General features: G+C 48.2%; 1 protein-coding gene across 1 annotated transcript in view; it reads left to right on the forward strand.

The window, feature by feature from the left end:
• SLC4A4 (solute carrier family 4 (sodium bicarbonate cotransporter), member 4) overlaps positions 1 to 15,579 on the forward strand; it is a 240,410-nt gene that overhangs the window by 157,022 nt on the left and 67,809 nt on the right. Inside the window, exon 7 of the mRNA XM_014938358.1 lies at positions 3,046 to 3,122. Within this exon, the coding sequence (XP_014793844.1) occupies positions 3,046 to 3,122 (77 nt within the window). The remainder of the gene's footprint in view (positions 1 to 3,045; positions 3,123 to 15,579) is intronic.

Consider the following 15,579-nt stretch of genomic DNA (forward strand, 5'->3'; position numbering starts at 1 on the left):
GGTGGTATTTATTAAATCAAGGGGTTCAACTGGAAAAGGCAGACACGGGTTTTGGCCCGTGGGTCTGTCCAGGTCAGGAATAAATAGGAGATGCCTTGAGAAGAGCTGCTGTGAGTTTGATGTGGTTATGTTGGTTACGTTGGGAGCAAGAGGCTGCTAGCAAGAGGCGATAAAGTCATTAGCCGCTTCCATGACATCTAGAGAGAAGGGTAATTATCTCCTAAGAATCACTGAGCCTTGGTCATCTAATAAACAAAGCAAACAAATGTTGTAATCTGGAAAAATATTAGCTGTGAAAGCTCTGGGCCTCGATTTTATTCTGTTTACCCCAGAACTGGACCTAGAAATTTGGAAAACCACCAAAATAGCCTGCAGAAAAAGGAGTACCTTCAGCAGATGCTTTTCTGCACAGCTCTTCTGAATAAAATACAATGAAATGGCATTAAATGACTGTATAAAACAAAATCATTAGTATTTTGTAACCAGCCTGCAGAAAAAGAAGGAGTACCTTCAGCAGATGCTTTTCTCTACAGCTCTTCTGAATAAAATACACTGAAATGGCATTAAATGACTGTATAAAACAAAATCATTAGTATTTTCTACCCTTGCTTGAAGGCTTTTGGTAGCTGTACTTATTTTCTTTCTCTGTTGGAGTCATTGGCCATGCTAGGACTCGAAGGTGTCATGGTAGGGCTTGAACAAGAGGCCATCAATCTCTGCGGTGCCGTCTCACCACACACAGGAGAACATCAGCTCTCCCAAACTCACCGGTGGCCTCGGGCAGTGTGGGACACCCAGCCCTGAGAGCAGCCCACCAGTATTCCCATCTCTGTGGGTCTTGGAACTCCTCCAGAGCTCTTCCACTCTGCTGAAGGCTTTCTGGTTTCGTTTCTCTCCGTCGGTAGCGCTCAGGTGGTGGGCACCGATGGAAACTTGGCTTTGACTCACCGAGCTGCGTGACACCAATTATCAACCTCAACAAGCCACGCATTTTAAAGAAAGTGCATCTCCGGTCCTTTATTTGATATTATTGGCTCAGATCTGCAAAGCAGCCGGGTGTATCTCTGCACCGAGCTGCAGTTTTTCATTTTAATTTATGGGTACGTTATACGCTCGTCAAAGATTTCCCAGAATTGGCAGTGTCTGGGCAACTGTTAAAAGATAATTAATCACACCATAGAAGAAAAAGGAGCCTGGAGTTTCAGTAATGGGCTTTGGGATTAGAATAACCTGGATTTAATTTGGGTTTTTTTTTTTGTCCCCAAAAAAGCTTTGTGTTTACCAAATAGAAATATTTATTAAATACTCATCACAGAAGGTGTTATGAACAAAGTAATGTCCACACCATGGACCAGACACAACACAGGTCAGCAGCTTTGATCACTTTTTTCCTGGTTTTCTTTTAATGTGTTTATCACCTACCTACAGATTCATATCAAACATTCAGTTGAAATTTGTCGACGTTTCTAAGTCTGGCTTGCTCATAATTAATTAGGAGAACGGTTACTAATATATGAAGCTTAAACCAGCCTTCCAAGTGGCATTTCTTCCAAGTGAGTAAACATATTGGTAAAAGCTTTGTACTTTGTAGAGATAGGTGGGGTCTGAAACCTGGCTCGCAATAATACTTATTCCTTTCTTTTTTTTCCTTTTTTCCTTTTTTTTTTCTTTTTTCTTTTTTCTTAATTATCTATTTTTTATTCTTTCTTTTCTGGGTGCGCAGATTTATTATAGACCACGTTTGCACTGGGAGCTGATGAACACTGAAAACTTGGACTTTCATTTCAATAGGAATATCAAAGCATGAGTTTAGTCGATATTGTCTCGAAACGTAGCCGAAGTTGGGAAATGCCTCAGTGCCATTTCTTTTTGAGTATTTTCTGCCGTTCCGGTTACGTTCATGGTCAGAAACTCTGTGATAACAGCTCCTGTTTCTGTGCTTCTGGTTCCGGCAAACGTGGGTGAGAAGGGATGGGGAAATTTCAGAATAATTAAAAAAATGCCTACTGATTGCTGTGGTTTATGATACTTTGTCCATCCCAGAAGTCCTTTTTTTTTTTTTTTAAATTAAATTATATTTCTTCTTCGGCAATGATGACCGTTTCTGGGTTTCTTCAGTTTTAACTAGAGATGCTGGGATTGTAGAACTGAATCCTGAAATCATGGGGCTTTTTTCCAAGTTGTTTAGAACTGTTTCCATGTTTTCTGCTGGTCTCCGAGAACGCAAGAATAAGAAGCTTAAGTAGTCCATAAGGGAGCAAGGAGCTCCTTACTGGCTGTTTTGTGGTGGTTGGCTGCCAGCGTGCCAGGATGACAGACCAGCAGTTGGTCTTTGAAGAAGAACTGGAGGTGAACGGCTTCAGCTCTTTGTCTCTGGGGGTGTTCTTCATCTCTCGGGGGTGTTCTTTATCTCTCGGGGGTGGCTGATGTCAGGAACCAGCAACTTTTGGGCTATTGAAGTGGTGCACGTTGTTTTAATCCATAAAATGCTTAAGGTTCATGAGTTTAGTTAATGATCTGACTTGAAGAAAGGTAGATGTTTATTATTGGCTGTTTTGAGGGACCGAGAGCTGCCAACCTCCCTTGCTGCGTGAGCTGTCTACGGAAGTCTGGGATGCTGAGGAGCCTGGGACAGGTGCCATCTACGTAGGAGAACTAAGGCAAGGGGTTGGCAGGTCTGAGTCACCACAAGGGTCCCAGCCGTGTTGAGGATCTGTGACTGGGTCCAACATGACCCAGCAGCATCAGGTTCAGCAGCCTCTTGCTGCTTTGCTTTTTCTCCCACAGGCAGGAATTATGGAGAGTCCTTGGACTCTTTTGCTGTCCTAGGAGTCGTGGAACGCTGTGGGTTGGAGATGATGAAGCATTAGCACCTTTGTATCCCATGTGCCACGTAAAGTCCCAGAAAGCAGCCTGTCAGGGCCTTACATTCCCCACATCGACCTCCCTCGTTGCAAGGAAGGGTGTTGCTGTAGCCTGAGCCTCTGTGTTCTTCTGACCGGATCGAAACGGGAGCTTTAATTGGTGTTGACGTTGTTCTTACAGGCAGCCCAGCCATGACTCACAGAAACCTGACTTCCACCAGCCTGAATGACATCTCTGACAAGCCTGAGAAAGACCAGGTAAGCTCCAGATTCAGCCCCTGCTTGGTGATGTGTTATGGTTAGGAGCTGGATCTTGGGGGAAAGAGACTCTCTTCCATAAAACTGGAGGAGAAGAAGAGAGCGAACAAGGTAAGTAGAGTGTTTCAGAGTCTTGTGACTGGATCCTCCATCCCTGGATTCACCATCCCTGGAGGTGTTCAATAGATGGGTAGACATGGTCCTCAGGAATATGGTTTAGCAATTTTTATTTCCTATTTCTTACTTATTTTTTTGTCAGAGTTAGGTTGATGGTTGGACTAGATGATCTTTGAGGTCCCTTCCAACCTAGACGATTCTGTGATTCTATGATTCCAGTTGGCAAGCACCAGTCCTTGCAAACAGCAGGTTAAACCCTTGCAAGGCCTGAAGCAGGTGACACCACATATATGGCATCTTGCTGATACCCATGAGAAAGGAGGGAAAATATCCAAATATTGATGTATTTTGGATTCTCTTCCTGCTGAGAAGAGGGTCTTCAGGGGTTACAGCGAGGACGTGCAGAGGAGCTAAGGTCCTGCAGCACCTGGGGCAAGTTCCACAAGGGCCATGGGGTAGATGAGGAGCGTCCAGGGGATCATGTCCCCACTGCAGCAGCTGGTGGAGCAGAAGATGCTACCTCACCCTGTGCCCTTTCCATCCGCTTGGAACAGCACCCATGCTGACAGGAAACCATGAAAGAGCAGCTCCGAAGTGGAGATGAGTAATTAAGTTAAAATTGGCCTTTGGTGCCAAGTCTCTGCGAATTTGACCAATTTCTTAGACTAGGGGAACGTTTGCGGGATATCATATGGGCTGCCTTTGTGTGTGTTCTCCTCCTTTCTGAGGGCTGAAGAGGGGTAAGAGTGAGTTTATTTCAACTCTTAGAAAACCGGTGGCTGAATAAGGTCTCTGTGCAAATTTCAAAAAAACCTTTGTCTTGGTTCAAAAAGTGGGTTATTCTCAAAGCGTGACTGTTTCTTTCGGAGAATCTTTTTTTTTTTTTTCCTCCCCGTGTCTTTCAGCTTTCTCTAGTCCCGTGGCTATTCTGAATGCAAATGAGGGCTACTTTGGAAAATTATTTGGGTAAGACAGTAATGCTGGCCAGCTGAGGGTGGCTCCAGTCCTCCAAATGGTGGCTGGTGATGATCTTCTGTAAGCACAGCTCTGCCTTAAAGGGGCACAGCAACATAATCGGTGTAGAAAAGTGAGTTGAGAGTAATTAAAGATCTTAAAAATAAATATGTTTATATAAATAAATGTACTTCTATGGAAAGAGAGTTTTGCATTGACCTCAGTGTCATTCAAAGTTGTAGCGTAGATCTATATTGGTTGGGTTGGCAAAATATCTCTTTCCTTTAATATATGCAGCAGCAACTGGGGAAAGAGTAGGATTGTAAAAATCGCTTTTTTTTTTCATTGGAAAGATTGCTATGTTTTATGGTTTTAATCATATTATAACTCCGGTTTTATAGACTAGCAGAAAACCAGGTCTGAATGCTGCAGGAGGCTTCTCAGATCTCAGTTGGAGTTGTCCCTCCTCGTGAAACATCCCTGGGCACATACAGATAATAGACTTTTTGTGTAAATTTGGTATAAAAATAGATATTTCGGTAGTCCTAATAGTGAAATCTGTTAATAAATCCAGTTCAGATGTACGCTCCAAAGCTTTTAGCTTTCAATGTAGATAATGCCTGTCTGTTTGTAGGGAAAACCGTTGCTTGCAAACTAACTAGTTCCCAAGAGCTGCTTAGTTAATTAGCCCCTGTCCCGCTGATGAACTCTGCACAATGGAACCCTTGTCCTGCTCGCCTCGCGGAGCCGGCCTGAGAAATCACCTCAGATCTTGGTTTTTGTTACTGATTGACTGAAACTCCTGTTTTGGTGAAGGTTGTGAAATGGTGGTGGTGCCTGGGAGCTCCCTCGAGCAGGAACTCCGCGTGCTGCGTGGGGGCAAGGGAATAACCCCTCCTGTTTGGGGAGACCTCATTGCTCTCTCCAACTCCCTTGTGGGGGCAAGGGAATAATCCCTCCTGTTTGGGGAGACCTTATTGCTCTCTCCAACTCCCTGAAAGGAGGGTGTAGAGAGGGGGGGGTCGGTCTCTTCTCCCAAGTCACAGGCGACAGGACGAGAGGAAATGGCCTCAAGTTACGCCAGGGGAGGTTCAGGCTGGATATTAGGAAAAATTTTTTCACCAAAAAGGGTCTCAGCCATTGGAATGGGCTGCCCAGGGAGGGGGTTGAGGCCCCATCCCTGGAGGTGTTCAAAAGACAGGTTGATGTAGTGCTGGGAGGTATGGTTTAGTGATGGTGATGCTTCTTGTTTGTTGTGCGGGTGTCTATTTTTGTCAGTTGGGTTGATGGTTGGACAAGATGATCTTTGAGGTCCCTTCCAACCTAGAAGATTCTGTGATTCTGTTTCAACACCGGGAGCTGGAAAGAACAGATTTCCTTGCTTTGGCAGCGGAGTGACCATCTTCTGTTATTTTGGTGTCCCATCTGGAAGGGACAGTGAACGAGGCTGTATAGAGAGGTGTGAGTTTGCTGGAGAGAGAGGTTATTCCAGCCTGGATTTATTGGTGTGGTTATTAGAACTGCGACGGGCTGAAATCAGTTCCTTGGAGCAGGACCAGGACCTAAGCTCTTTTATCACTAACTGCTTTTGCAAAGATAAAGGAGAGTGTTGTGTGCCCCTGTTTAAAAGAAGGAAAAGCTTTGAGCAAGCTTCTGTGTACCTTCAATAACTTTCCTGCCCACCTGCAGCCTTAATTGTCAGTTCTGCAACCCTTAATGCTAATTGGAATGGTTCAATTAACAGCGTAGCGATATTATAGCCACAATACTCCTTTAATCTGTGTTTCAGTAGGTTCTTACTGAGCAGAAAGACACATAAAGCCAGGCTGGATGGGGCCTTGAGCAACCTGCTCTAGTGGGAGGTGTCCTTGCCCAGGGCAGGGGGTTTGGAACCAGATTATCCTTAAGGTCCCTTCCAACCCAAACCATTCTATGATGCTATAAGTAAAATTCAAGTAGAGGTTCTGGATGGTCTCTCTTCAAACTCTGAAATGTGCTCCTTGGAAGATTTTACCCTTGTGTTTCTTTTTGTTTCTGTCTCTTTCTCTTCATGGAGCAGCAGTGGTGGCTGGTGCTTTGTAGTTAAGTCTGACCTCAAGCCCTCCCTTTTTTAGGTTGGCAGGGTGGGTTTTGTCATTGTCACCCACATGAGGATGTGGAGAGGGACACAGGACCATGCCTTAGGACAGCTCTTGCCCTGTGCACACGTCCAGCTGGAAGCAGCCATACCATCCAGTACTTTCATCCTACCTGGGAATGTCTTCTTACCCAATCACCAGCCTCCAACCCCAGTGATACTTAATTTTCTCCATCCTGAGATGCTTAGACGCTTAGGACCAGTTCCCTCACGTAGTTTTGGAAAATCAGGCAGGTCCTGAGCACCACCTGTGGCTTCCCTGCTCCTTTCCCCTTCGTGTTGTAAGGTCCAAGTTGAAAACTGGTGTCTCCCCTTGTACGACCCTGATAATTCTTTATTTGGGATCATTTTCTGTGGATCCAATCTCTTGCCGTGCTGGGGTTGCCTCACCACTAGTGGCCACCGAATTTTTCCATTCAATTCCACGTTTGCAACAACTGCTAGTTTCCAAGGATAGCCTTTGAGGTAAGAGGCAAGGAAATGAGCCTGGAGGAGGTCAGAAGAGGACACTCTGGGAGGGGGAAGGCTCTGTGCAGAAGGGTGGCATGTGTTGGCCTGTTATCTAATACTCTTGGCCACTTTTCTCTCCTCTTGGAGCTGTTACTGGCAGCAGGGCTTGAGTGTGGTCACCTGGGCCAGGCTGCTTTCAGGTGGCTTGGGTTGTGGTGGTTTTTTTTAGATAAGCCAATTAAGGAGCAGTAAGCAGCTGGGACCTCAGCTCCAAAGGCGAAAGCCCAGACTGATCCCTCCAAACATAGGCACTTCTTTGAGGTGCCTGATGCTGAGCCTGGTCTCCTGAGCTTCTTTTTCAGTCCCTGGGAGAGCTGGAATTGCAGAGTGGGTTCAGTTTTCAGGTGGGCTGGTTCCTGTCCCTTGGACAACTGCCTGGCTATCTACAGAAGCCCTGCTGATGTAGACAACTCTTAAGCTAGGACACATGATACGGGAGATGGAGCTGAGATGTCGGGGAGAACTTGTTTGGTGTGAGGGTGGTGAGAGCCTGGCCCAGGTTGGCCAGAGAAGCTGTGGCTGCCCCATCCCTGGAGGGGTTGAAGGGCAGGTTGGAGGGGGCTTGGAGCAACCTGGGCTGGTGGGAGATGTCCCTGACCACGACAAGGGGGCTGGAACTCAACGATCTTTAAGGTCCCTTCCAACTCTAACCATTCTGTGATCCTATGCATTTATATATCCGTGCCACGGCAGCACCTGGGTCAGGTGGGTGCTTCTGTCACAGCAGAGTGGAGAGGTGCTAAAATTGCTTGAGATCTTGCTGAGGGCATGGCAGTGGAGTGTTCTAGAGAGCGCTGGACGTGCTTAGGTTTTTCCTGAAGATCTGTCAGAGAATCCTCCAGAGGATGCCCTCCCTGTGGTTTGTCCTGCCCTGTGGAGAAATTGGGCAAGATGCCAATGTTCAAAGGCATGGTAGAAGTGGTGACAGTTGGACTGGCCTCCTCCAGGGACAGAGAGGGGTGAGAGAAGACAAGAATCCTCAGTTTTCCAGTGACTATAACGAGGAGCTGGGCTTTGCATCGTTACAGGGACGCGGGACCTGGTCAGGTGTCCCGTCCAGCTCGGTGGCTTTCTTGCAGATGGCAAAGATGAGTTAGAAGATTGACAGCACCAAGGATGAGGGACAATATTTGCAGTGGTCCCAAGGCAAGCTGACAAGTAGTAATAATGAGTTATGGTCTTATTAAAACGGTAGATAGGACTCAGCTTTGCCTGCATTGAGCGTTGTGAAGGTGGTTCCTTGACCCTTAGGGAAGGGCTGGTTTTATCCCGACTTGGGATTTGCTTTGATCTTGCCTTTGTTTTGTTTTTCTCATACTCTTTGCCTTCTTAATACACTTTTCAGAGTTAATCTTCTTACTGGGTAACCACTAAGCTCTTTCACGAAGAAAATGAACTTAGAATCCCTCTTGGAAAAGGCTGGAGTCGGGAAAGGGCAGAGGAGGCTCAGGCCTTTTCCAAAGGACCTGCCGAAAAAGTGCTGCCCGTTCCCAAGCTGCCAGGGCAGGGAGCCATCCGGGAGGGAGGAAGGGTGGAATTCTCTTCCTTACATTTGAGACCGGATGAAATAATTCTGCCATCGGGACAAGGCGGCGTGAAGTCATAAACCGATGTGGAAATCTGAAAATAATGAAGTCCTGGGTCACTCGTAAGGTTGGGATGCCTGCTAGATTAAAAACGTCGTGGTACTCTCTTCCCCCTTTAATTTATGGGAAGCGGATGATCGTAAAGCTGAAACGAGAGGAAGGGCCAATTACCAAAGTGTGGAGTTTGCGGAAAAATCTTTAACTGTGGATTACTCATCACAAAAGTTGCATCAATAACATCGATTGGGCTCCCGTGTGCCTGCGGCAGACAAAGCACAGTGCCCCCCTGCCTGGGTTGGGAGGCTGGTGCTGTGGCTGCCCCATCCCTGGAGGGGTTCAAGGGCAGGTTGGAGGGGGCTTGGAGCAACCTGGTCTGGTGGGAGGTGTCCCTGCCCAGGGCAGGGGGGTTGGAACTCAGTGATCTTTAAGGTCCCTTCCAACCCAAACCATTCTGTGATTTGATGATTCAGCCTTGATTTACTCTTATCTCGTTATTTCAAAGCATTGGGATCTGTTGATGTTCACCAAAGCAACAATCCCAGCTGAGCTCATGGGATAAAAAGCCCTCACAGGCTATTTATTGATGTCTACCGCAGGCGAAGGTTTGTGGGGGAGGAAGTGAAGAGGGGGAAAAATAGGTTTTATTCCCATTTTCACTGCCACGCTCAATAAACCGGAAAAAATAAAGGGGTGTTCCAAAAGGAATCTTCCCTTTCCACCTCCAAGGTGTGGGAAGGTGGCCCTGGAGCTAAACAGAAGGCTTTTGCTGGATTCCTCCTGCGGCCCAGGGCAGGGGGGTTGGAACTTGATGGTCTTTAAGGTCCCTTCCAACCCAAACTATTCTGTGATTTCATGATTCAGCCTTGATTAACTCTTATCTCATTATTTCAAACCGTTGGGATCTGCTGATGTTCACCAAAGCAACGATCCCAGCTGAGCTCATGGGATAAAAAGCCCTCACAGGCTATTTATTGATGTCTACCACAGGCGAAGGTTTGGGGGGGAGGAAGTGAAGAGGGGAAAAAATACATTTTATTCCCATTTTCACTGCCACGCTCAATAAACCGGAAAAAATAAAGGGGTGTTCCAAAAGGAATCTTCCCTTTCCACCTCCAAGGTGTGGGAAGGTGGCCCTGGAGCTAAACAAAAGGCTTTTGCTGGATTCCTCCTGCGCCTCTCCTGCAGCGCTGAGCACCCCGGCGGCTCTGCATGATTAGAAATTAATTATTTATGAATATTGAAGTCAGGTAATTTGCCTGAGCCAGCCTCTCTCTGCTATGAATCAGGACGGCTTGATTCACTGTACTGGATTATACTGGGACGGCAAACGGGACCAGTTCAGCATCCCCAGTGTCTCGCAGAAGATGCCAGGGCCCTGACTCAAGCCGCTCCGCTGATAAATAACTGCAGTAAAGGCCACCGAATTTTGCTGTTTTGTCATGGTTTTGCTTTGTCCCCTCTCTACCATGAATCAGGACAGCTTGATTCACTGCACTGGATTATACTGGGATGGCAAACGGGACCAGTTCAGCATCCCCAGTGTCTCGCAGAAGATGTCAGGGCCCTAACTCAAGCCTCTCTGCTGATAAATAACTGCAGTAAAGGCCACCAAATTTTGCTGTTTTGTCATGGTTTTGCTTTGGGCTTGTTTGGCGATTTGGCAGTTTATGAGGATAATTAGGGAAGGGGAGGTGTGTTCCCTTTTGTTGTATTTGTGTTGGCAGGACACCGCCTCTGAGGGAGCAGTGGGAAGTGATTTGCCTCCATTTGTCTTATTTTATGCGGTGTTGGCTGCAGTTAATGTGCTGGTCATTTGCATCTCGATAGACTCACCGGGACAGCGGCGCTTTTGGGCAATTTATTTTTCTTTTCTGTTTCCCACTTAATAAATCAGCGTCTGGGCTTCCAGGGCTCTGAGCTCTCTGTTGCCAGATCCATCAGTGGCACTGTCTGAAAGACCAGGACTTCTCACGGCAGGAGAATTCCTCCAGCTCTTGAAGGTCGAGCCATTTCCTCCAGTTTTTCTCTGACCCCATCTTGGAGAACACCAAGCTGAAAGATCTAATGAAGGCTTCATGAGCTGCCAAAAAAAGACCCCCTTGTGGTTTACCCCCATCTGGTCCCCAGCAGAGGTGGGTGTAGAAAAAGCAGGTTCTCCAGCAAACCTGGGGACAGTAAGAGGATGTACATATCTATGCACGTGGAGGTTGACCAACCAGATAGAGTTGGAAAAGATCTAGTGCTTCTGCTGGCTTAGGTGCATCTCAGCCAAGTTCTACATCCTCTATATATTTAATGCAAATAGGCTTTTCTGATCGGTGCTCTCCACCATCCCTTCCTCTGCTGGATGGTCTCTTGTCCAGGGCTGCTGGGTTTTTTTCTGGTGTCACTTTTCCATTCTCTCTTATTTTCAGCACACATCAAGGTAGGATTTTTCTGCGTGGTTTTCAGCTTTCTAGCCAGTTTCAAACTGCGCTGCTCAGTGGTGGTGTTTGAGTCACAGGTGCTTCAGGAGAATGTTTATAAAAGTGTCCCCGCATGATTAATCTTTAGAAATATTAGTGACCTTCCTTATACTTTGTATTGCTTAACCCCTCTTTGGGCCGAGCTCTCCTTTGGCAGCGTGGTTTGGGGTTTTGCTCTCCTGTCCCATGAAGACATCTCCAACCACACCATGCCTGGGGTGCATCCCTTCTGCATCTCAACATCCTTTTTGGGGGGGACACACAAGGTTTTAATCCTCTTTGCCGTGCCCAGGGAACAGTTTGTCACTTGTGGTGGTGGAGCCAGGAATGTAAGTTAGCTCTGGATAACTTGAAATGAAATATTTTCATTTCAAATGATTTTTTTGGCTTTATCTGTGGATGGAAATGGTTGGGAAGGGTCAAGCACAGCCGGTACCAGCCCCTTTGTGGCCGTAGTGCCAGGGGACAGTGGGAAACTGGGGAAATTCCCACTGCTCTTCCCACTTCAGTCCCTCCTCCCGTGAGAAATGCTTTGGTTGTGCCCTGTTAAAATGCCCTTGGCAGCTCTGAACAGCTGAATTGCTGAGGACATGCTCGGGATGTAAAATCAGGGGGACTTTTAAAGAAAAATCTGTTTTGTCTGGGACCTATTACCACTGAGCGGATGCAACAGCATCTAGAAAATGAGTATATGTTGATATAAGGGGAGTTTACTGCCCTGGCGTTATCTCCACTTGTGTGGGGGGGGACAAAAAAAAAAAGTCCCTGAATGAATATGGTCAGTCAGAGAGAGGCACAAAAAACCCTTCTTATTTGTTGTGGTGCCCGCAGTGTTTATTCAACCCGGTGTTTCCATATCAACAGGGGATGTGTGCCAAAGCTGGCTCCCGAGTTCAGGATGAAGCTGGCCTGGTTGAGGGGAGCCCTCCTGCCCGTCCCGGGGGAGCGAGGGATGGGGAAGGCCCTGGTGGGATCCCAGTGCCCGGAGCAAAGTGTGGTGGTGAATGGGGGGAGGGATTCCCCCCTTTCCCCGTTTGACAAACCTCTCCATCTCCAGGGTCACGAGCAGCCGTGCCGAATTTTTAGGTCCGTCAGCCTGGGTGACCTACTTTAATCCCGTGGAGCTCAGAGTTACTGTCTCCCAGTACAGACCACTGCCACCTTTCTGAAGGGAAGGAAAAGTGTCTGGGAAGTATAGCAAACTGGAATTTCCTTTGTTTTGGCCTTTTTTCTCGAGGCAGCTCAGCTTGCCTCGTTTCTCCCCACACCTCTAGGGCATTCCTGGGCTGTGGGGCTACACGCACTGACAAAAGACAGAGTGATGAAGGTCTCAACGTTCATGGATGAGAGGTTGGTGCTGGTCTCTTCTCACAGGTAATTAGTGACAGAACGAGAGGGAATGGCTTCAAGCTCCAACAGGGGAGGTTTAGACTGAACATTAGGAAAGAATTTTTCACCGAAAGAGTGGTCGGGCATTGGAACAGGCTGCCCAGGGAGGGGGTGGAGTCACCATCCCTGGATGTATTCAAGGGCCGTTTAGATGCAGTGCTGAGGGACATGGTGTAGGGGAGGACTTTGTAGAGTAGGGTAGATGGTTGGACTCAATGATCCCAAGGGTCTCTTCCAACCTCAATGATTCTATGATTCTATACGTGAACAGCCCCAGAGCAGCAAAGAGACAGATGCAGACTTGGGTTCCTGGGGAATTAACCTTTCCCAAAGCACAGAAGCTCTGTGTGTCTGTGCTCAGGTGTGGGAACCCCACAGTGACAAACGGTGCTGCCAGGAGGTGAGCCCACATACCCCCACACAGAGTGAACAGAAGACAGAGTGCCCTGGACTGGGCACTGGTGAGGCCCCACCTCGAGTACTGTGTCCAGTTTTGGGCTCCCTACCACAAAAAAGACATCGAGGTGCTGGAGCGAGTCCAGAGAAGGGCAACAAAGATGGTGAGGGGTCTGGAGCACAAGTCTGGTGAGGAGAGGCTGAGGGAGCTGGGTTTATTCAGCCTGGAGAAGAGGAGGCTGAGGGGAGACCTTATTGCTCTCTCCAACTCCCTGAAAGGAGGGTGTAGAGAGATGGGGGTCGGTCTCTTCTCCCAAGTCACAGGCGACAGGACGAGAGGAAATGGCCTCAAGTTACGCCAGGGGAGGTTCAGGCTGGATATTAGGAAAAATTTTTTCACCGAAAGGGTTCTCAGCCATTGGAATGGGCTGCCCAGGGAGGTGGTTGAGGCCCCATCCCTGGAGGTGTTCAAAAGACAGGTTGATGTAGTGCTGGGAGGTATGGTTTAGTGATGATGCTCCTTGTTTGTTGTGTGGGTGTCTATTTTTGTCAGTTAGGTTGACGGTTGGACAAGATGATCTTTAAGGTCCCTTCCAACCTAGAAGATTCTGTGATTCTGTGAATTTTTTCAATGGCCTCTGTTAAATAACGCAGCCCTCACCTCTTCTCACCCCTGTCCCCACCGAGGGGTTTTTTTAACCCCAAAACTTTGGTTGTGCTCTGGGTCATCCCCGTGCCACTGGCCAGGCTGGCAGGTCCCTCCCCCAAGCCCCGCCGTGCTGCTCATGGCTTTTGATGTCCCAGGAGTTGGGGGAACTGGATCCTTTCTCCCTGTGATCAGGGACCGTGAAGCCTTCTTTTGGTTACACAAAGCACCGTGCGCAGCCCTCACCTCTTCTCACCCCTGTCCCCACCGAGGGGTTTTTTTAACCCCAAAACTTTGGTTGTGCTCTGGGTCATCCCCGTGCCACTGGCCAGGCTGGCAGGTCCCTCCCCCAAGCCCCGCCGTGCTGCTCATGGCTTTTGATGTCCCAGGAGTTGGGGGAACTGGATCCTTTCTCCCTGTGATCAGGGACCGTGAAGCCTTCTTTTGGTTACACAAAGCACCGCGTGTGCCGTTCGGCTCCCGATGGCAATCTCTGTGACACTCTATGGGGTTTTGCTGTGCTTTGAGGTGGGGGGGAAGAGGGACCTGTAGTTGGAGTTTTGCTGTGACCTGAGGTAAGCAGGAGCTGGAACCTGCAGCCAAATCATACCCTCACCTTCAGGTGGGCTCCTCAGCCCCATATCAAGTCCTGGCTGTTCCTAATAGTGCAATTCTGGAGGTTGCCAAGGGTGATGAACTCAGAAATGGCATGTGGTAGAGTGAAAAAGCGCCTATAAATACTTCAATGGTGGGTGTCAGGAGGACAGGGCCGGGCTTTTTTCAGTGGTGCCCAGTGACAAGGGGTAACAGGCACAAACTTGAACGTAAGACGTTCCTCTCAACATGAGGAGGAACTTGTTTGGTGTGAGGGTTTAAGACGTTCCTCTCAACATGAGATGGAGGAACTTGTTTGGTGTGAGGGTGGCAGAGCCCTGGCAGAGGCTGCCCAGAGAGGTGGTGGAGTCTCCTTCTCTGGAGACATTCAAACCCACCTGGACACGTTCCTGTGGGACCTGCTGTGGGGGCCCCTGCTGTGGCAGGGGGTTGGAGGAGACGATCTCCAGAGGTCCCTTCCAACCCCGTAGCATTCTGTGAAAAAGAGCAGGTTGGAATGGACTCTCTGTTGGAGACGTTAAATATAATCTGAGGGTCTTCAGCTTGAAAAAGTGTGGTGTGGGGAAGAAGAGGGAGATTTGTAAAATGATGAAGGGCATAAAGAAGAGGAGAGGTGGAACATTTTCCCCACTGGATGGGATTGCCCTGGGAGCTTTGCTTTCCCCGAGCCAAAAGCCACCTTCCTGGGCTTTTAAGCAAGAACCTGGAAACTGTATTTTTGATATTTGCTGGACAGATAGCATCCTCAGTTGCTTTGGTGGCTCAATTCCACTGATGATGGCAACTAAGTGCTGCTAAAGGGAAGGGGAGCTGGAGCTTGCACTTCAGATCCTACGTGGCTGGAGGACGGTGGGTTGTGACGTTAGCGTCTGTTCGTAGCTTCCTTAGGTGAAGTTGGTGGTTGGCCCTTTCATTCTGATTTTATTTTATTTATATTGTTACTGGAAGGATGAGACAGGGGTTATTAGTTATCTACTGTGTCTGTGTAAGGGCACAATATTTTTCTTTATTTTTCATTTTGCTGTGGGGCTGCCCTGCTGCAAACTGCAGGCACTATCAGGTGCGGACAGCAGTGGTGGCCCATAAAGCAGAAAAGCTCACGCCAGTGGTGGCCTCACACTTCACTAACAGGTTTTCTCTTGTCCCAGCCCTCCTCTCACTGAGGGCTGATTTTCCAAACTTGGGCATGGCTGCAGAAGCTCTGCGTTGTGTAAAATAGGTGCAAGATGGCATGTGAATGGGCTGGCTGTGTCCCCTCTCAGTTAATCGGGACTCTTCTCTCCATCAACTGGCATTTAAATCCAAGTGATACTCATGGGGTGAGCACCCCGACTCCAAGGTGTGGATGGCAATGAGGAGTCCAAGGCACTGATAGCGATGAGTCCAAGGCTTGGATGGTGATGAGTCCATCCAAGGTGTTGATGGTGATGAGTCCGTCCAAGGCTTGGATGGTGATGAGTCTGTCCAAGGTGTGGATGGTGATGAGTGAGTCCAAGGCTTGGATGACGATGAGTCTGTCCAAGGTGTTGATGGTGATGAGAGAGTCCAAGGCATCGATGGTGATGAGTCCAAGGCACTGATGGCGATGCTCAGAGCACTGAGGTGTCCTGTGTGGCCACAGGGCACAGCGCAGAGCTCTGTC

This window comes from Calidris pugnax, unplaced genomic scaffold (genome assembly GCF_001431845.1).
Source record: "Calidris pugnax isolate Ruff unplaced genomic scaffold, ASM143184v1 scaffold72, whole genome shotgun sequence".
NCBI lineage: Eukaryota > Metazoa > Chordata > Aves > Charadriiformes > Scolopacidae > Calidris > Calidris pugnax.